The sequence below is a fragment of the Falco naumanni genome, chromosome 13 (assembly GCF_017639655.2).
Source record: "Falco naumanni isolate bFalNau1 chromosome 13, bFalNau1.pat, whole genome shotgun sequence".
Lineage (NCBI taxonomy): Eukaryota > Metazoa > Chordata > Aves > Falconiformes > Falconidae > Falco > Falco naumanni.
This window is the reverse complement of record NC_054066.1, coordinates 3617539-3636842: the sequence shown is the minus strand read 5'-3', so window position 1 is coordinate 3636842 and position 19304 is coordinate 3617539. Positions and strand designations below refer to the sequence as shown.

Sequence of the window (19304 nt, the reverse complement as noted above, 5' to 3'; positions counted from 1 at the left end):
TGCCCCGCGGCCTCGTTGCGGAGGGCCGAAGCGTGGTGTGGGAGCGAGCGTGGCAGCTGCCTGTTGCGAGGGCTGCCGTTAGGTAGCGGGGGGCCGTTGCGTTGCGGCCGGTAGGTGCAGGCGTTGTTGCGTGCGTGGTGCTGGTGGTTCAGGTGTGCGCGGGGATTGCCTGGTGCTGCCCTGCCCGGTCAGCGAGGAGGGCTGTAGGGCGGTGTGCCAGCAGGGTAGGTGTTTGTGGCGCGGTCTGCATGGGCGCTGTGCGGGGCAGGTGCGTGATGGGGGTAGTTGCGTGCGTTGCGTTGGGCGTTGGTTGTGCGTCGGGTGTGCGGGGTCCGTTGCGGGCGCCCTGCGTCGGGCTTGGGGGTGGCTGTAGGGTTGCGCGTGAGCGTGTGGCGGGCTTGTGGAGAGGGCTGCTGGCGGGAGAGAGGGTGCCTACGGCCATACCACCCTGAGAACGCCCGATCTCGTCTGATCTCGGAAGCTAAGCAGGGTCGGGCCCGGTTAGTACTTGGATGGGAGACCGCCTGGGAATACCGGGTGCTGTAGGCTTTTTATCGCCGCGCGCCTGCGGGAAGCCCCCCCCTTTTGCGGCAGGGGCGTTGCGGGGGCTTGGGGGCCCTGCGCGTGAGCTGGTGCTGGTTGCGCGGGTCAGGCTGGCGGGGCGGGCGGGCGGGCGTGGTGGCGGCCTGCTGCCCCGCGGCCTCGTTGCGGAGGGCCGAAGCGTGGTGTGGGAGCGAGCGTGGCAGCTGCCTGTTGCGAGGGCTGCCGTTAGGTAGCGGGGGGCCGTTGCGTTGCGGCCGGTAGGTGCAGGCGTTGTTGCGTGCGTGGTGCTGGTGGTTCAGGTGTGCGCGGGGATTGCCTGGTGCTGCCCTGCCCGGTCAGCGAGGAGGGCTGTAGGGCGGTGTGCCAGCAGGGTAGGTGTTTGTGGCGCGGTCTGCATGGGCGCTGTGCGGGGCAGGTGCGTGATGGGGGTAGTTGCGTGCGTTGCGTTGGGCGTTGGTTGTGCGTCGGGTGTGCGGGGTCCGTTGCGGGCGCCCTGCGTCGGGCTTGGGGGTGGCTGTAGGGTTGCGCGTGAGCGTGTGGCGGGCTTGTGGAGAGGGCTGCTGGCGGGAGAGAGGGTGCCTACGGCCATACCACCCTGAGAACGCCCGATCTCGTCTGATCTCGGAAGCTAAGCAGGGTCGGGCCCGGTTAGTACTTGGATGGGAGACCGCCTGGGAATACCGGGTGCTGTAGGCTTTTTATCGCCGCGCGCCTGCGGGAAGCCCCCCCCTTTTGCGGCAGGGGCGTTGCGGGGGCTTGGGGGCCCTGCGCGTGAGCTGGTGCTGGTTGCGCGGGTCAGGCTGGCGGGGCGGGCGGGCGGGCGTGGTGGCGGCCTGCTGCCCCGCGGCCTCGTTGCGGAGGGCCGAAGCGTGGTGTGGGAGCGAGCGTGGCAGCTGCCTGTTGCGAGGGCTGCCGTTAGGTAGCGGGGGGGCCGTTGCGTTGCGGCCGGTAGGTGCAGGCGTTGTTGCGTGCGTGGTGCTGGTGGTTCAGGTGTGCGCGGGGATTGCCTGGTGCTGCCCTGCCCGGTCAGCGAGGAGGGCTGTAGGGCGGTGTGCCAGCAGGGTAGGTGTTTGTGGCGCGGTCTGCATGGGCGCTGTGCGGGGCAGGTGCGTGATGGGGGTAGTTGCGTGCGTTGCGTTGGGCGTTGGTTGTGCGTCGGGTGTGTGGGGTCCGTTGCGGGCGCCCTGCGTCGGGCTTGGGGGTGGCTGTAGGGTTGCGCGTGAGCGTGTGGCGGGCTTGTGGAGAGGGCTGCTGGCGGGAGAGAGGGTGCCTACGGCCATACCACCCTGAGAACGCCCGATCTCGTCTGATCTCGGAAGCTAAGCAGGGTCGGGCCCGGTTAGTACTTGGATGGGAGACCGCCTGGGAATACCGGGTGCTGTAGGCTTTTTATCGCCGCGCGCCTGCGGGAAGCCCCCCCCTTTTGCGGCAGGGGCGTTGCGGGGGCTTGGGGGCCCTGCGCGTGAGCTGTTGTTGGTTCTGGGTGTATGTTGGGTGGGCTTGCGTCTCTTTTCACCACTGATGTCCTGTTGGAAATATTTGGTTTTTATTAAAGTTTGGAGCTCTGTGATATTTTCTTTAGTTTGTTGGTGTAGCTTTTCTGTCTGTGGTGTGTTTTTATGTTGTCCCGTTGAAGTGCTGTAGCTTTTCTGCTGGTTTTGCTCATCCTCCATGTGCTGTGTACTGTAGGGTTTTTATTTCTATTTGTGTTTAGTGGGTTTTATTTTTTGTTTCCCTCTTGTAGATTCTTCATATTTTTCCTTTTTCTGATCTTTTGTATTTATGCTGTGTGAACGCTTTTTCAATATTCTTCAGCTGTGACATGCTTTTTGCAGGACTCTGTTGTTTGCCTGCATGATGTGACATTGCAGTGTTTGATGATGTCACGTACTGTCGTGGTGCTGTAATGCTGATGAGTCCCTCGATACAGCGGCCTCTGTGCCTGTTACTATGCTGCCTGCATGGTGAGGGCTCCGCTGGCAGCAGACACTAGGTGAAGAGCCCATGGGTGTCTGCGAGGGGCCGTGCCATGCTCTGGAACGCCCACTGCAGGATCCCATCCCAGGTGCCCTGCAGAAGAACTCCCAGCGGTCACACTCCCTTTCCATTTCCCTCTCTGCCTCTGTCCCCACTCCCTCTGCCTTGCCCCCAGCCCAGCGTCACCCTCTTTGTCACACCGGGGTCCGGCATCACGCTGTGATGGACTCTGCCCGTTGGTGTCCCCCCAAGTGCCATACCTCACCCAGGAGTGTGTCGAGCTCATCGCGGCTCAGCACTGGGTCGCTGCCAAGGGAACCATTCTCTGCCTGCGGGAGGAGATGTGTCCTGCCAGCTCTGTGGCCTGCCCGCTGCCTTCTGGCTCGGCCTTGGTGCCGGGATTCAATCCCTCACCTGCTGCTGCCCTAGCTTATCCCCCGTCCTCTCCAGCACAGCGTCACTTACTCACCTCCAGCTACAGCCGGCCTGACCCTCACCCAGCTGAAGCGCTGCTCCTCACACCACCTCACCCGCCCATGTCCCTGGCAGGGCCAGGCACTGCATGTACCAACCTTTGCTGCCTGTAGTGGGTCACCAGTGGTGCTCTCTGTGCTGCCTGTGGCTGTGGTGCCCGCACAGCATATGCAGAGCAGCGGCCCCCTACAACCGCCGGGGGTGACACAGACCGGACTGTCAAGGCAGCCCCCCTGCAGGGGGCTTTAGGGTCAGCATGGGGGGGATGACAGGAGCTCACCGGGGGTCTCCACTGGGCACAGAGTAGTTTTGGGGTGGAGGGATCCAGGCGAAGCATCGCCCACAGACGGTCTCATCGCTTGCACCCCGCCGGGTGCCGCACGTCTCCTCCCCCGGGGTCTCAGGGGGTCGCTCTACAGCCGCGTCTGCTCCCCGCAGCTGTCCTGGCTCAGCTGCACTCGTCATGCAGAAGCCGCACCGCCATGTCCCACTGCACAGCCAGAGCGTGGCAGTGAGGGACAGCCAGGGGACACTGGGGTCCCCATGGTGCCCCGGGGCTCACCTGGGGACACAGGGCAGCGGGGGCACCAGGCAGGTGAGGTGGAAGGCCCTGGGGCAGCCGTCACAGCAGATGAGCTCACCGCCATCGCCACAGGCCGCACACTCATCCTCGTTCTCCTGTTCCAGGGGATCACCGATCCCCCCAGCAGGCTGCAACCCTGGCTATAGCAGGGCTTAGGCTGGCAGGGGACCCCGTAGCCTGGCACCCCCCCTTCCCCCCCCAAACTCTGCACCCAGCCCACCACCTGCTTTCAGGGTAGGAATTGCCTGTTTCCAGGGGGCTGTAGCGTGGTGACCTTGGCAGCTGAGCCCCTGTTGCTCAGCCAGGCCAAAGGGACACGCCAGGGACACCCTGATGCCCCTGGCTCAGTGGGTGCCTCTCGGGGTGCAGCAGATGCCAGGCCCGGGGCTCACCTGGTGGGGCACAGGGTTGGGGAGGGGCGCGGTGGGCACTGGCAGCCGGCCCTGGGGGTGCAGCTGGGGCTCCCTGCTCTGTGGGAGGGAAGAGAGAAGTGCTGGGGGGAGCTGCCAGGACAGCCCAGTTTGGGGGGCACCCCCAGGGCATGGCTGTGCTGCCCGGCAGGGACAACCCTCCGCCACAGCCTCAGGCAGCTGCAAAAGTGGGGTGACAACGCGTGATGGTGAGGTCCGTACGCTTTGGGGTGCCTTGGGCCGCGCAGGGGGCTTCAGGCTGCGGCTCCTGCTCCTGGCCCCCGGCTCCTCGCCAGCAGCGGGGGTGGATGGCTCGTCCCTGGCTTTGCTGCCAGCCTTGGAGCTGCCTGTGAGAGAGGCCGAGAGCAGCTCCAGCAGGACCCCCACCCCCCCACCCCCTGCCCGGGGTGGCTCCTGAATCTGGGGGGCTAAACTGGGCAGGGGGCTGGTTGGGCAGGGCTGGGGGGCACCTACCTGGCTCCAGCACATGTTTGATGAGGATGCCCTCGACGGCCCCACGAGTGACGGGTACCTCAGTGCCCGCCACAGCCACCGCTCTCTGCACCGAGGCAGCCACTGCCTGCAGGGCTGCAGGCAGGGGGGCAGCTCAGCAGGGCAAGCAGCCCCCCACCCTCCTCTGCAGACAAACGGGGTGCACAGCCAGATGCTGCCCAGGGGGCCTGGCACTCACCACCAGCACGAGCGGTGCGGGGGGCATCCGTGCCCTCCGGCTTCCTCACGGTCCTCACCTTCACCAGGGGCCCTGTGAGGTTGTGAGGGTGGGCGTCGGGGAGCACAGCACCCTGCTGCCTCAAGGACCCCCCCGTGCCCCACCCCATCTCCATCCCTCTCCAGGTCTCCGTACCGGGGCTGGCAGTGTGCCGTGGGGAGGGCTGCGTTGGCCGGGCCCCATCCTGCTCCTCGAGGGCTTTCCTCTTGCATTGGGGTCTGTGTGGGGCCGGCGCCATGGGGCTGGGGGATAGACGCCTGCCACGGCGCTGCCGCCCCAGCTCCACCTCTGCAAGGGGAACATGGAGAAGGACAGGCACAGCCGGCCCTGCGTGCCACCCCTGCCCACCAGCAGCCGCCGGGGGTGCCAGCCCCTCCTGCCCGGCCCCCTGCTACCTCTGGGGAAGGCGCCGCGGAGGGGCCGGAGCCGGCTGTAGCACTCCAGGTTGTAGTCCTTGAAGAGGACAGCCCAGAAGTCATGGACAGCAGCAGCATCGCGGCCCAGCAGCCAGGTGAGCAGCGCGTGGAAAGCGCGGTGGGAGCCTTCCCGCTCCGTCCGGCTCAGTGTCTCCTGCCAGTGCCACTGTGGCCCATCAACACGTGTCCCCATGCCACCAGCCGGCCCCAGCCCCGCCATGGCGTGGCCATCCTCTCCTGCCCCGTGGCCTCACCTTGAAGATGTGCTCGGGGACAACATCGTGGTCAGCCAGACCATGCAGCAGCGGGAAGACATCGTCCACCGCCATGGCGATCTCGGTGCGGTGCAGCTTCAGCAGGTGCCGCAGGTCCCCTTCGCCCCCCAGCCCCGCCATGCTGTGGGGACACTGCCAGGGCTGCGCGGCCCACCCTGGCGCTCCCCTTTAATACGCCTTGGCCACCGACAGCGGACACCTCATCGGGCCCCACTCATTTCTGTACAAGGCTGTGTAACTTGAGAGCATCCTTGCTGCTGCCGGCTGCCCCCTCGCACCTCTGCAACCCCCAGCCCCGGGGGCTAGGGTCAGGCTGCCCCCCAGCTCGGGGCACCATTAGCCAGTGCGGCATTAGCCGCTGCTGTGCAAGGACACCCAAACCCACCGCGACCATCCTGGGGAGAGGGGGCCAGCTGGGCTGAGGGCCCCCCACCTCTCTCCTCCCTGCGGTCAGCCAGGCATCACCCCAAAAGTCCTAGACTTTCCGCAGCACCTGCTTCTCTCATCCAGAAACTCAGCCATCCGAGCGCGTGGGCAGTAACCCCCCGACAGTGGGGGGAAATGGAGCGTTTGCCCTGGTGACCTGCAAACCACCTTCTGCAGGCTGGTGGGAAAGCACTGACACAAAAGAAACTCCAAACACACGTGTCCAGGTATGATTAGGGACACTGAACAAGCAAACAGCCCACGTAAAGAATCACTCTGCTGCTCTCCAGCCTGCCAGAGCAACGGCAGGGCCACCGGCACGCCCGGGGATTACCTGGGTGGGCGCTGCCTGCAGCTCTGCCATCACCCGCTCTGGGAAAAGGGCAATAAAGTGGTTTCACTGGATGCATGCAGCTGTAAAAAACTTGAAGCTGGGGGAAACAGAGCCCTTGGGAGCATCTGGCATAGGAAAGTCTGGGGTTCTGGCACTCCATACCAGATGGCCGGGAAGGAGAGACCGCTAAAGCTCCTATCCCAAATCCCAAATGTTTGGGATTTCCCCAGGATTTATTTCCAGCCCCTCTCCCCCCCGAGACTGCACTGAGCAAGGCGATGCGGCTCAGAACATTCATTAGTAAGTGCTAAAAGACTGGGGCGGTATCTGCTGGCTCCAAAGCTGTGCCAGGAAGAAGCAGCTGCTGTCCAGAAACTCAGGAAGAATAACAAGGCAACACCCTCTGTGAGAGCAGGAAATACCCTGATACATGTCTGGTTAATAAATTAATGTGTGTACCCGTGGAAATGCTTGGCCTGAGGCTCCTTTCAGCATTTGGGGGGACCTGTCCCACAGAGGCACTGGGAGCTGTGGGATGGGGGTCAGGGAGGAGCTGTGCTGGGTTCCTGTGCCCCACTCCAGGGTTTCAGTGCCCAGCTCCGTCACTGCAGGGATGGCTTTGCCACCACCTGCCTGATGTGCCCCCACCCCAGGGGACAAAACATGGGTGTCAGGCAAAGTGGGAGGTCCATCTCCCCTCCTGGAGCTCCCCCGTGGCCCAGCCACAGGTGCTGAGCACAAGCACACTCATGACAGTCTCACAGGTCTGCTCCACCCTTCCCAGAAAAGCCATTTTCCCTGGTGACCCGCCTGTAGTGCCACAGTTTGTCACTCTAGAGGAGCTCCTGCACCTCTAGAACAAGGCTCCAGTGCTTGTGGTGGGGGCATCCTCCCTGTGCCCCCCCTGCCCACCTTCCCCTCGGTTATGGGAGCCCCTTTGCAGGCAGGTGCTGCCCAACACAGCCACAAGCTGTGTGCCCACAGAGCTGGGCTCAGACTTGTTTGAAATTCCAACTTTGTGACTGTTTCTGTGCTCTGAATCACAGATTGTTTTCCACATCCAGCCTGCTCAGTAGTGCAATAATTTGCATTTTGGGTTGTTTTCTCCTGGTTTCTTTCCCTTTCTCAGATGCTACACAGGAGGCAGAGCAGCAGCTGGCAGGTGCCATGTGGAGAGGCACATCCAGGAGGTCGGTTGAGTGTTTCTGTATGACCTCACTTCAAGCAGACCTTGGCAGCAGTAAGGCACTTGTAAGGGCCACAAAAGTCAGCTTTTGCTTGCAGAGGGGCATAAAACCCTCCCTGGGGCTGGCATGAGCCCTGCCTGGCTGCGAGGGCCTGGCGCTGGTGCACAGAGGAGCCTGGCCACACTCAGGTTTCAGGATCCCTCTCTTTTCTATTGCCCCCCCTTGCAGAAAACTGAGCCAAAGATTTAAGGCAGGTGAGCTCAATTCGAGCTCAAATCTGACTGCAAAGGCTCAAGATGTTTCTCCACCAACACCCAGTTAAATCAGCAACTCAGAATCCTTCAGAAGCATCTGCAGCCCCTGGGATGCCCCGATGCCGCCCTCCTGTGAAAAGCTGTTGAAGCAAACACGCCCTTTCCAGCGTTGCTTCCTTTCCTCTTTCCCTTCCACACGGGGGTTCTGTGATGCGAACCATCGCCCTGCATGTCTCAGACATCGCCTGCCCCGTGGCTCCTCTTGCACAACACGTCCCTGAATCAGTCAGGGGAGAACAAGCAGGCGGGGCGCCCACCCACGGGCTCACGCCAGGAAGGCAGGGTGCCCCCACCTTGCCTCCGATACCCATTTCCCCAGGCCTGAAGCACACTGAGCCCAGCCCAAGTGAAACCCTGTCACCGTGCACAGAGGTTTCATCCCTCTCCCCTTACCTTCAGCTGCTCCAGGCTCCAGCATTTTTGGTAAAAACAAAAACCAAAAAGGGCTGCAGGTGAGGCCCTGATCCTAGACTCCCGTTTCCAGCAGCTCACCTACCGCTGCCCCAGGCGCCGTCCGGATGGGAGTGGGTCCACCCATGTGCTTCACAGCTGCTCCTGCAAGAGCCTGGGAGGGAGAGCTGGAGTAAAAAAGATTTATTTTAGCTTCAGTTTCCTCTTTCCTCCCCCTTTAGAAAGAAGAAACAAAAGCCCAGAGGTATGTTATATTAATTTATTTGGGACACACCAAAAAAGGAAAGTCAACAACTGTTAACGTACAAAAGTACAGAATCCTGGGACAAGATTTACTGTCCTAATTAAAAAGGCACCATGGTCCCAAAGGAGAGTAATCAGAATACATCATTTAGAAATTTTCCCCCTGTTGCAGCAGAAACAGAGCCAGGCTTTGGCTCTATCCACAGTCAAACCCAGTTAAAAATAAAACCAACACAAGTATGATTTAAATGCGATAAACACTGCTCAGCCTGTACAAGATGTCATGAAAAGAATCACAGCCTAGAAGATGGTCGGAGTATTTTTTTTTTTTTTCTTTTTTCCAAACAGCAAAAGTGACAAATCACCGAATATATAACAGGAAGACAGCAGACTCCTGACGTCTTCAGCTCGACTTTCTGTAAGACATGTCAGTTAAACCAAAACTAGTAGGCTGAGTGTGGGGCTTTGAATGAAACGTAACTCCCTGTGGTATACAGGAAGTCAGATTCGACAACCTTAAATTCCCTGAATCCCTGAAAATCATAAAACACTATACAGCTGTGTTCTGTATTTGAGTCAACCCTGGTGGATTTGCTTTACACATGAGCATTTATACTGTCAGCTATATTTGTAATACAAAGGGGGTTTTACAGCAGTTATTAAAAAAATTCTAGTTCGGCGAGGTCCGAGCTTGGCTATATTCCCTGCTGAAACAGAGCTGCTGGTGTAAAAGCCCAGTGAGAGGCTCGAGTCCAGCACCTCAGGGCTGGAAGGCAAATAGTTTAAACGTGACATAATTTGCACGGGGAAGTCAGTGAAGCACGTCAGAGAGAGGAGGAGAGAGAGGGCTGCAAACCCTCAAGCAGCGGAAGCTGAAAAGTGTTGCAGAACGCGGGTGTGTGCTATTAAACCTGTAACGACACTACTGGTGATGTGGAATACACTGAGTTTGCTAAACATTTTGGAGCAACTTACCATGAAGAACTTCTTAGAGACAGAGTAAGGATCCTGGCCACTACTAACGAGCAAGGTCACTGCGAAGCTGATGCAGCGCTCTGAGCCGGATGGACCCATCCTTAGGCGGAGGGAGGGAACGAAGGTACGCCGGAGCCTGCCCGAGCAGCAAGGCCACGGCAGCTGCCACCTCTTGCGCTCATCGCTAGCTCTGCTGCGTCCCAGTCAGACCAGCAGCTAATTTGTGTTTCATTCCTCCTTTGGCATAGGACTTCAAAGCAGTCCAAGAACTGATTCATCAAAAGTAAAGGAGCTGTCAAAATTATTCGTACATGCATTTATTGTTAAGGGAGCAAAAGCCAAAGAATGAAACAGCACGAGTTAATGTCAGTAAAATGATGTGCAGGACGGAGAAGAAAGAAATGAGGGAAAGCTGAGATACTGGAGTGGGGAAACCAACATTCACACTGAAAGGTAAATTTGAAAACCAGGCAAGTTTGCACTCTTTCTACCAGAGAACTTTCGTGAACAAATAGAGACTTGGGGGTTTTAATCTTCAGTGTAGTCTGGCAAGGTTTGGGAATCTCACCAGAGAGATCTCCAGCACTGGGTTTCACTGAAAGTTCAAGTCTCTCATCTTTAAAAACCAGTAAAGCAACTCTAACTAAAAATGGCAGATACCCTCACACTGCGGATACCTAAAAATCACAGACACGTCACTGCTCAGGATGTATGTGGGCAAGAGGGTTACATTTTGTTCAAACAAACTCTGGGTGGAAAACTACCATTTCCACCCTGCTGGTCTGCAGGGACCTCAGGGGGTGGAAAAGCAAGCCCAGACTCAGGTGCTTATTGCTGTAAGTACCACAGCTACCCACACCTGGAAAGGCTTTTTCTTCCCTATAACCTAAGAAGACAGGATAACAGTTTATAAAATTCTTCCAATCTTAAAATTAAATAATGCAATTTGCATCCTTCCCCCTTCCTCTCCCCCCCCCCCCCCCCCCCCCCCGCAGAAAATAAAATATTATCACTTCATTTAGGATTCACACCTCAAATCCTAGATTAGGGACTTCTTGTTAAAACTCATCCAATTGTGGGAAGGTAATTATCCTGATCAAGGAAACATTGTTAAAATAGAATCTAGAACAAAACATTCAAAATCACCAATGCTTTTACAGCCAAAGCACTCAAAAGTCTCCTGATCTCTCTCTCTCCCCCTCCTCGAGCAAGGGAGCAATCCCTTCACAAAACCACAGGGTGCCTCTCCAGGCCTGGGTAACACAAGCTGAAAACCAGCTTCCTTCCTCACAGCAATGCCAATTTCTGCTGAAAGGGGCCAAGCACCTTTCACTCCCATCAAAACCAGCAGGAGGAGTTAGGGCTTTTCAGCATACGAATTTTCTATGAGCAAGAAGTCCAAGTTATTTCCCTGCAGTAAATGAGAGTCCTGTTTCGTACTGTTTGTTAGGCCACCACTGGCTCAGAAATGGTGAGAGACTTCCAAAAACCCACGGATGTAGACAGGACCTTGGAAGAAGAGGTTTAAGTGCTACGTAACTTTAGATCATCTGCTATGTTTGAGCCTTCACATCGTTAGCCACTGACTACTTATTCTTCCAAATTTATGTGTTTTAGTCCTTGCCGCTGTTGTCATTCCAGCACTCTTCCCCAGAGGCAAGATGCTCCTGAGCTCTGGCTTGGAGATCTACAACAATCACTTCCAATTGACGGTGGGATTTCAAACTTGCCTAACGTGTGCATTGCCACCTCGTACTCCAGCAGCTCTGCCTGCTGACTGCGGTGTGCGCTAGCAGTTTTTGACCTTCTGCACAGTCTCGTAGAACCCAGGCCTAACTCTCCTGATGCTCATCCGTATATGCTGGCACTCCAGGGGCATGGTGGCGCTCGCAGGAGTCGTGGTGCACCGACGCTTCCTTCTGCCCCGCAGTGAAAACGCTGGAGCCCCGCCGTTCTCCTCTGCAGGGTAGGATTCATCCACACTTGTGCCTTCATCTGATTGCTCATCACTTTTATATTTCACTTCCTTTGTTTTGTTTCCTTCCTTCTCCTCCTTGGCGAGTTTCCTGAAGTGCTCCAGACATTGTATCTTTTGTCTTCTTTCCATCATCTTCAATTCTGGCTTGTCTGTGAAATCTTCATAGTACATTTTTCTTTCGCTTCTTTGATCTTCAAGAAATTTCCACTCAATACTAGTCATTTTTATTCCACTGTATTCCTCCAATTTATTTCTTGTCTGTGTGTCTGTACAAAATACATCAAAGAGCTTCTCCGAACTCTCGTTGAATTTGTCTGCTCGCTCGGTAAAAGCCTGGTTCTGTCTCTGCTTTCTGGTCTGATACAATCTTGTAAATTCCTCGTACATTTTGAGGATAAGTTTCTTTATGTTTTGTGTCGCAATGGTGTGCAAGTTGCAAACCAACCAGTGCTCTTGCAGGTGCTCAGCGAGCAACTGGGCCGCACCCTCTTTGGACCGCTGGGCCTGGCCAGCTCTTTTGGGCTGCAATAGATACAGCATATTCTGAACTACATCCTTCTTGGTTGGCAGTATTCCCCGCGTGAAGCCTGAAGCCTCTACATATTCAACAGTCCCCAGAGTCTTCCGTGCCCTCACCTCGGTATCCAGTGATTCCATCACTGCTCGTTTATTGTGTAGTTATGACATAATCTGAAAGACGAGAAAAAAAACCAAAGGGTATGTCAAATGAAGTTTTTCTTTTTTTCCTGCAGCAAAAATAAACAGATGAGAAAATGTGCTCAAGCCAATAAGATCTGGGATTTTATGGTGCACTCCATTGCTGTTGGACAGCTGCTGCGTTAGCCCAGCCCATTAAACAGCTGCACGCCGAGACCATCTCGGCTCCTCCGTGCTGTTCTTAAAGCCCAATACAGTGCGTTTGTTTACGTTAATTAGTTTTTAATTGAGTTTTGGACTTCAAGTTGTAAATTACAGTAAATCAAGACCGCCTGGGGCATCGGGCTTCCAGGCCGGCACGAAGGACTGACAGGCAAGCCGCAGCGCCGCACAAGTTCCCTTGCGCGGGCGGCTCGGAGCAGGGGAGCTCGTTCCCCTGCGGCTCCTCCCGGCGACAGCGGCCCCGAAACAGTGACAGCTGGCCCCGCCGGTGCCCCCCGCAGCACCGAGGCCTGGGCTGCGATTACTCGCGGCAGCCCGCCGCGTCCCTGCCCAGGCCCGGCCTGCCCCGCAGCATGACTCGCACTTTTCCCGGCGGCGCGGTGGCCCGGGCCGAGCGGCACCGCAGCCTGTCAGCTGCGACCCGGCCCCTCCGCCCCGGCCGGCGGGGCCCGCGGAGCCACGAGGCCCAGACTCGCCGAGGAAATGGGCCGGCTACAGGCCCCGGGCAGGCCTACGGACCCCCCACCATCTCGGCCGCTCTCGGCCGGCAGCTCCCGGAGGCAGCGGCGCGCCGCGGGGCCGCGGTATCGGCACCGGGGGAGCGGGGCCGGGGGCGCCCCCCACCCCCCTGCGGCCCAGGGCCCCCTGCCGCGCTGAGTCACGGCGCGGGGCCGAGAAGGCCCCGGGCGTCGCCCGCCCGCCCCGCCTAAGGCTTCCTGCGAGCCACGGGCCACGGGCCCCGGGCGGGGGTCGGCGGAGCCTGACGCGCCCTGCCCCCGGCCCGGCCCGGCCCCTCCCCTCCCCGGGGCTCACCGCCATCTTGGAGGGGGGTCTGCGGAGCCTGCGCAGGATGGATTGGGGGGAACAGGCCGAGGTTGCTGCCGCCATCTTGGAGAGGGGCAGCGCCGCGGCAGCTACCGCCCGCCCCTCCCGGAAGAGCCCGCCCCCGCCGCTCCCGGCTCGACGGCGCACGCCGGAAGTGCGCCCCGCCTCGCGTCTGCCTCTTCCGGCCGGACGCGGCGGCAGCGGCCGCGGGATTGGTTGCGCGGGGAGAGGGAACGGCGCAGGACAGTGAGTGCGCGGGCGGCCCCGCGCGCTGCGGGCCCCACCCCCGGCATCCCCTGGTGGGGGGAGGGGGGTTGCCCCTCGCGGACCCCAGGAGGAGCCGATTGGTCGTGCCGCGGGCGCCGCCTTCCGGGAGCCAATGGGAGCCCCGCGGGCTCGGCGTCTCCCGGCCAATGGGCGAGCGCAGTGCCGTTGCGACTGTGACGGCAGCTGATTGGCCGCTGCACAGGCGGCGGGGTGCGGATTGGCGGGCGGGCGGGCGTCATAGCGGCGGGGAAGGTAGGAGGGACTGAGTGGATTGTCGGGTGCTGTTATTGTGGGGCAGGGGAGAGGGAGCTGATTGGTTAGGGCCGTGATGGGGGGGAACGAGGGATGGACCTCATTGGTGGACACGACGGCAGTAGGGCAGGCAGGAGGCTGCTGATTGGTGGGTGCCGTGGCGGTGGGGCAGGCAGGAGGGAGCTGATTGGTGGGTGCCATGGCAGTGGGGCAGTCAGGAGGCTGCTGATTGGTGGATGCCGTGGTGGGGCAGGCAGGAGGGAGCTGATTGGTGGGTGCCGCGGCAGTGGGGCAGGCAGGAGGGATCTGCCTTGTTCCCTCCGCCAGCACCGACTGTGGTCCCAGGGAGGTGGCAGCAGCGGGACAGTGACGGCAGCGATGGGTGCCGGGACGGAGCCGGCAGAGGGACGTGTCGACGCATGGCAGGGGTGAGTGCTCACCTCACCCCACTGCACCCCTGCCCACCCCCACACCACCTCACCCACCACCTGTCCCTGCAGGAGGATCTACCTGGACCACAATGCCACCACCCCGCTGGCCCCCGAGGTGGCCCAGGCCTTGGGGGACGCCATGCGCCAGGCCTGGGGCAACCCCAGCAGCTGCCACCCGGCAGGTGGGGACCAGGGAGCCGCCAACTTGGCTTGTGCTGCGGCAGGGCCTGGCTGCGGGGGCCCATGGCGGAGCTGCTTGCTCTCACCCCGCAGGCAGGAAGGCAAAGGAGCTCATCAGCGGTGCACGGGAGAGCCTGGCGAGGATGGTGGGGGCCCGGCCAGAGGACATCGTCTTCATGTCGGGGGGCACAGAGGTGGGAGTGGCCGCCATGTCTGTGCAAGGCGGTGACCCCCCTTCCCACTGCCACGATGAGGAGGGTGGGGACAAAGGGTGCTGCGCTCCCTCTGGGCCTTCACTTTCCCCTCTGCCTTCCTCTTTTCAGGCAAACAACATGGTGATCCACACCGCCCGCAGGCACTTTTGTGACAGCCAGGCCGGGCTGGGGGACGGCGGGGGGATGCCCCACTTCGTGACGTCAAGCGTGGAGCACGACTCGGTCCGCCTGCCTCTGGAGCAGCTGGTGACAGAGAGCCTGGCGGGTGAGCGGCAGAGGGACTGCGGGGGACGCGCTGGGGACACCTGGCTGCACACTGGGGTTTGCTGGGGAGGGCTTTGCTCTGCTGGCGTTTCTGTGGCAGAGGGCGGGGAACCTTCTTGCTCTGCCAGGTTCCCCCTTCTGCCCCTCAAAGGGCACTGACCCCCCATATGTCCCTGTTCCCTCGAGCTGGGTGCAGTGCCCTGCTGGCACCCGAGGCCAGGTGCTCCCGCCTGCTGCATGGGGTGTGGGCAGCCCTGGGTGCTGTTGGCTCTCCCAGCAAACCTCAGGGCTTGTTTCTTGGCTCACAGAAGCCACCTTTGTGCCTGTGTCCTCACAAAGCGGGCGGGTGGAGGTGGATGACGTCCTTGCCGCCATCCGGACGACCACCTGCCTGGTTTCCATCATGTTGGCCAATAATGAGACCGGGGTTATCATGGTGAGTCTGAGAGCAGCAAGCGGTGTGGGGTGGGGACAGCCTTGCAAAAAGGTGCTGGGTGAGGGGCAGCAGGTGACCCCTGGGATGCAGATCCTCTGCCCTCCTACTAGCCTGTCGCAGAGCTAAGCCAACGCATCCGTGCCCTCAACCAGCGGAGAGCGGCGGAGGGGCTGCCCCGGATCCTGGTGCACACTGATGCAGCGCAGATGATTGGCAAGGGACGCGTGGATGTGCAGGAGCTGGGGGTGGACTACCTGACCATCGTGGGACACAAGGTATGGCCCTGTTCACATGGCCCAGATGCTCTTCGCCCTCAAAGATGTATCTGTTGGGGTTCCAGGGAGACTTTGGGAGCCCCCCCCAGCTTGATATCTCATCAGTGGCCAGAGTTTTTCTGCTGGATGGTGCTCTGAAGAGGGTCTTCAGCTGGGTGACAAGGCTCCTGCAAGGCAGGGGGACCTTTTGGTGAGGGGGAGCAGGAGGAGGCTGAGGGCAGGACACAGCTCTGCAGCAGCCTGTGCCTGTGAGACAGGAGGGCACTTGGATTTGGGCAGCAGCATAGGAAAGGGACACCTGGCAGGTGTCCCCAGGGTCACCATGGCTGTTTCTTCCCACAGTTCTATGGCCCACGGATTGGTGCGCTGTACGTGCGTGGCCCAGGCACTGCCACCCCGCTGCACCCCATGCTCTTTGGAGGGGGACAAGAGAGGAGTTTCCGGCCAGGGTAAGGTGGCTGGTGGTGGCCCGGAGAGCTGAGTCTTGGGGTGGTGGCCAGACCACTCGTGGCTACTTAGTCTGAGCTGAGCTGGCAGCTGTGTCACCTGGCAGCCCTGGGGCAGGTAGCCCAGCGCAGGGAGATGGATGCGTGTGTGGGAACTGCAGGAGCCTGTGTGCAGGCTTTGCTGCAGGAGGAACCACAGTGCCCCCTTCCCCACCACCTCAGAGAGGTGTCTGGGAACCCCTGCCAGTGGTGAGGTGTTTCCCGCAGGGAATGTCCATGTCCCTGAGGTTGGGTTTCTGGTCTGGAGAAATAACCCACTGCTTCCCCTTCCCTTCCAGCACTGAGAACACCCCAATGATCGCTGGCCTTGGCCAGGTGAGTCAGTGGCGGTGACGGGTGCGTGGTTCCCTGGGGGTGCTGCCCCATGCAGCCAGCATGGAGACAGCCACTGCTTATTAGAAGTGACATGCTCGGGGTTCTGTAGGGTGGGTGAACTAGTGGCAAAGGAGATGGGGCTTTCTGGTGCCAGCCAGCTCTGGAGCACCTGCCACAGGCTTCGCGTCCCTGGCAGCGGGTGGTCATGCAGTTCACATGGTGCAAGGCACCAAGAGGCTTTTGGGGGACGCGGGGGACCTGGCGACTGCAGAAGCTGTTCCTGGGCTGGGCCCATGTAGCAGGGGGCTGCGCACAGAGGGAGGTGCCTGTCTGGGTTTGCTCTCCTCAGGCTGCAGAGCTAGTGAGCAAGAGCTGGGAGGCCTACGAGGCTCATATGCGGGATGTTCGGGATTACCTGGAAGCCAGGCTGGAGGTGAGCAGACCTGGTTCCTGTTTGTCTCTCCCCTCCCGGGGGCTCAGCCTGCAGAGTGTGGGGCCTGGAGCCAGGGTGGGTATGTACCTCTGGCCCTGCTATCTCCTCATCGGGACAGAGCTGCTCGCCAGCCCAGAGTGGCTCACAGCCCTCTGATTTCTCCAGGCCTCCTTTGGGAAGCAGAGGATCCACTTCAACAGCCACTTCACAGGCTCCAAGCGACTCTGCAACACCTCTAACTTCTCCATCCTGGGCCCAGGCCTTCAAGGTAGCTCTTAGCCCACCACTGTCCCATGACGGTACCCACGGAGCCAAGCACCTGCTCTGCACAGCACCCTGCAGCTAGAGACCAGCGGGTCTTGGCGTGAGCAGGGTGATGAGGCAGGCAATGGCCCTCGGAGAGAGCCTGGGTGCTGGGAGACCTGTGTTTGTGTGTGCTGCAGGGCGAAGGGTGCTGTCTCGCTGCAAAACACTTCTTGCCAGTGTTGGGGCTGCTTGCCACTCTGAGAAAGGGGATCGGTAAGCAGCTGGCTTTGCCAGGGCATCTTCCCACAGGAGCACAGGTGGGAGGGAGGGGAAGAGGACAGGGTAAGGGACTGTGGATTGCTGTGAGCAGCATCAGCTGGAGCAAAGAGGGTGCAGAGCTTTCCAGAGGGGCTGAAGGGCTGCAAAGATTATGCAGACACAGCTGGAATGCTTGACTTCATCCCTCCTGGCTGTGGTGATCCAGCAGAGCTTGGAAGTACCCTTCAGCGCCTGGCACTGCCAGAAGAGAGTCTGCCTTAGGTCCACATCTGCCTGGCTCACCTGCTCAAGCCCAGTTGGGGTCTCCAGTGGGCTCCTTTAGGGGTGTGGGGGGACGGCAGGTGTGTTTGGCCTGGCCTAGAGCAATGCCCTGTAGACGCAGCAGAGCTGCCAACGATGGGGACACAGGAGATGTTCTTAGAAGGGAAAAGCCAGATCCACCATAGGGCAACAAGCCCAGTGGAAGCAACTGCCTCTGGAAAGTGAGCAGGGCACTGTGCAGGAGACAGGTTTGCCTGGAGTGTATCTGCAGATTTCACTTCTTAATGGCTTGGTGAAACTTTCTGGTGATGCATGTGCTTCCTCCTCAGCCTTTGAGTTAAACCTGCTCACCCCCGGGTCTATGTTTCAGGCCCTCCTCGGTTCTGCTGAGCTGTGGGATCCCCTACGACGTGGCGCAGAATGCCTTGCGGCTGAGTGTGGGGCGAGACACCACCCGGGCAGATGTGGACCTGGTTGTGCAGGACCTCGTGCTGGCTGTGGCACAGCTGGACCAGGACCAAGCCCCATAGACCCTGGGAATCGCTCTCCGGTCATCACCCAGGTTCTCAGGACGGGATTGTGCCTTGCTCAGCCCCTGGTTGCTGGCTGTCTGTGTCAGATTTGGCTCAGGTTTTGCACCTCATCCCTAAGTTGAGCTGACTCAGCCTGCAGTTTGGGATCGTGGACCCAGACGCTGGGGAGGTGGTGGCTGGTGGTGGCAGGAGGGGGAAGCAGGGTCATCCATTTCAGCAGCAGTGTGCTCTTAGGTCTGCTTAGCTGCATCTCAGCTTGCACTCACAGCGATCACGGCGGGGCCAGCACAGCTCTGCAGCACATGCGGCAGGAGCAGAGAAGCTAGCACAGGCACGGGAGGCAGCAGGGAGCAGTGCTGAGAAGGGGGCTTTGCTGCTTTGGGGCTGGGGGAGCTCATCAAGAGCTTGTTCAAGACTCTGTCAGCCCCACTGCACGGTGCCAGCATTCAAGGAGTCCCGCTGTCAGATGCTGATTGCTTGCCAGCACCTACCCAGCTGGCCGCACGTGATAGTCTCAAAGCTCGGCTCCATCCAGAGCGTAACAGGCGTGGAAGCCATAGGAGATGGAGCCTTTTGCCCTGGTTGCTTCCACAAAGGAAGCTTTCCTGCTGTCTTGTCGTTGAGGAGGAAAGACCATCTGCCCTAGAGGAAAATGAGGGTTGAGAGAAACACAGCAGGATTCTGGGCTGGGAACTGCCCTGCCCCTGCCAGGGCCCTAAGCTACCAAAGGATTTTTCGGCTGGGAAGGTGCTGGGCACGGCTTTCCTGGCGCTGCGTTGCATTCCCTGCTCCCCTTCCTCCTGTCCTTCCTACAGTGGGCAGAGCTCCTGTTGCTGGCTCCGCTTGCTCTGAAAGGAAGGGTTTTGTCGAGGCAGCCAGAACTGTGCCAGCACCCGAGGAAACACGTCTCCCCTGCTTGGCCCAGGCGGTCGCTCTCATCGCGGACACGGGAGGACACGAGTGTCACGCAGATTAGGAGCGTTGCCGGCTGGGCTGACTGATGTCAGGAAACCCGGTCTCCCTGCGTATTCATAGAAATAAAGCAATTGCTGCTGCTATGGCTTTTTCCAAAGTAAAAATGTATTTTTCATGGTGTTTTCCATGGGGGAAGCTGAACTGGTTGGGGTCATCTAAGCAATGTCTTTTCCCTCAGAAAACACCTGTTTTCCAGAACAGAGGCACAGTCTGCTGGGGTGGAGAGGTGCCTGCTGGTCCTGGCTGGCATGGAGCCCATGGACACAGATTCTTAGATGCTGGTCTTTCTCTGTAGTAGCCACACATTAAGCACTGCCAGGAATACTGTTGGGAACCATAAAGCCCTCAGGCCTTTTGTGAATCTAATTTCTAACAAGTGTTAGGACCCAAGCATGCTGCCTTGAAGCCACTGGGTGCCTGTCAGGCTGTTCAGTGCTACTGCTACTGCTCACACCT

The 19304-nt window shown here is 59.6% G+C and overlaps 3 protein-coding genes and 3 non-coding genes across 12 annotated transcripts; 4 read left to right on the top strand and 2 right to left on the bottom strand.

The window, feature by feature from the left end:
- Positions 1-430: 430 nt before the first annotated feature.
- On the top strand, positions 431-549 carry LOC121097193. Its single transcript, XR_005830839.1, has one exon. It is a non-coding gene; the product is annotated as a 5S ribosomal RNA (ribosomal RNA).
- Positions 550-1120: 571 nt separating this feature from the next.
- Positions 1121-1239, top strand: LOC121097182. The gene has a single exon (XR_005830828.1). It is a non-coding gene; the product is annotated as a 5S ribosomal RNA (ribosomal RNA).
- Positions 1240-1811: 572 nt separating this feature from the next.
- On the top strand, positions 1812-1930 carry LOC121097150. The gene has a single exon (XR_005830798.1). It is a non-coding gene; the product is annotated as a 5S ribosomal RNA (ribosomal RNA).
- Positions 1931-2072: 142 nt separating this feature from the next.
- AIRE (autoimmune regulator) lies at positions 2073-8243 on the bottom strand. Its single transcript, XM_040613865.1, has 12 exons — positions 5388-8243; positions 5113-5287; positions 4853-5005; positions 4679-4750; positions 4462-4575; positions 4210-4334; positions 3970-4047; positions 3557-3717; positions 3275-3484; positions 3093-3180; positions 2781-2849; positions 2073-2613 (listed from the first exon to the last, which is right to left on the bottom strand). Exons 1-12 carry the CDS (start codon positions 5526-5528, stop codon positions 2533-2535), a joined length of 1467 nt encoding a protein of 488 aa, XP_040469799.1. The 5' UTR covers positions 5529-8243; the 3' UTR covers positions 2073-2532.
- Positions 8244-8325: 82 nt separating this feature from the next.
- LOC121096568 lies at positions 8326-13110 on the bottom strand. The gene is made up of 2 exons (XM_040612622.1): positions 12969-13110; positions 8326-11966 (listed from the first exon to the last, which is right to left on the bottom strand). Exon 2 carries the CDS (start codon positions 11931-11933, stop codon positions 11088-11090), a length of 846 nt encoding a protein of 281 aa, XP_040468556.1. The 5' UTR covers positions 11934-11966; positions 12969-13110; the 3' UTR covers positions 8326-11087.
- Positions 13006-18952, top strand: SCLY (selenocysteine lyase). Of its 7 annotated transcripts, XM_040612612.1 has the most exons (14): positions 13006-13226; positions 13787-13927; positions 14000-14112; positions 14204-14304; positions 14434-14590; positions 14898-15025; positions 15136-15300; positions 15643-15749; positions 16085-16121; positions 16471-16554; positions 16720-16822; positions 16998-17073; positions 17711-17902; positions 18689-18952. In XM_040612612.1, the coding sequence occupies exons 1-13, from the start codon at positions 13006-13008 to the stop codon at positions 17868-17870; spliced, it is 1593 nt and encodes a 530-aa protein (XP_040468546.1). In that variant the 3' UTR covers positions 17871-17902; positions 18689-18952. The 7 variants fall into 7 exon arrangements, with proteins under 7 accessions (XP_040468546.1, XP_040468547.1, XP_040468545.1 ...); XM_040612613.1 differs by having other exon boundaries at positions 15178-15300; positions 17711-18952; XM_040612611.1 differs by having other exon boundaries at positions 17711-18952.
- The last annotated feature ends 352 nt before the right edge of the window (positions 18953-19304 follow it).

Coding starts and splice junctions, on each gene's coding strand:
- AIRE (XM_040613865.1), bottom strand. CDS start 5,528: ATGGCGGGGCTGGGGGGCGAAGGGGACCTGCGGCACCTGCTGAAGCTG. Junction 4,751..4,852: donor ACGGCACACTGCCAGCCCCG/GTACGGAGACCT, acceptor ACAACCTCACAG/GGCCCCTGGTGAAGGTGAGG. Junction 3,181..3,274: donor GTGCCCAGTGGAGACCCCCG/GTGAGCTCCTGT, acceptor CGGCGGTTGTAG/GGGGCCGCTGCTCTGCATAT.
- LOC121096568 (XM_040612622.1), bottom strand. CDS start 11,933: ATGGAATCACTGGATACCGAGGTGAGGGCACGGAAGACTCTGGGGACT.
- SCLY (XM_040612612.1), top strand. CDS start 13,006: ATGGATTGGGGGGAACAGGCCGAGGTTGCTGCCGCCATCTTGGAGAGG. Junction 13,227..13,786: donor AGAGGGAACGGCGCAGGACA/GTGAGTGCGCGG, acceptor GTGCCGCGGCAG/TGGGGCAGGCAGGAGGGATC. Junction 16,122..16,470: donor TGATCGCTGGCCTTGGCCAG/GTGAGTCAGTGG, acceptor TGCTCTCCTCAG/GCTGCAGAGCTAGTGAGCAA.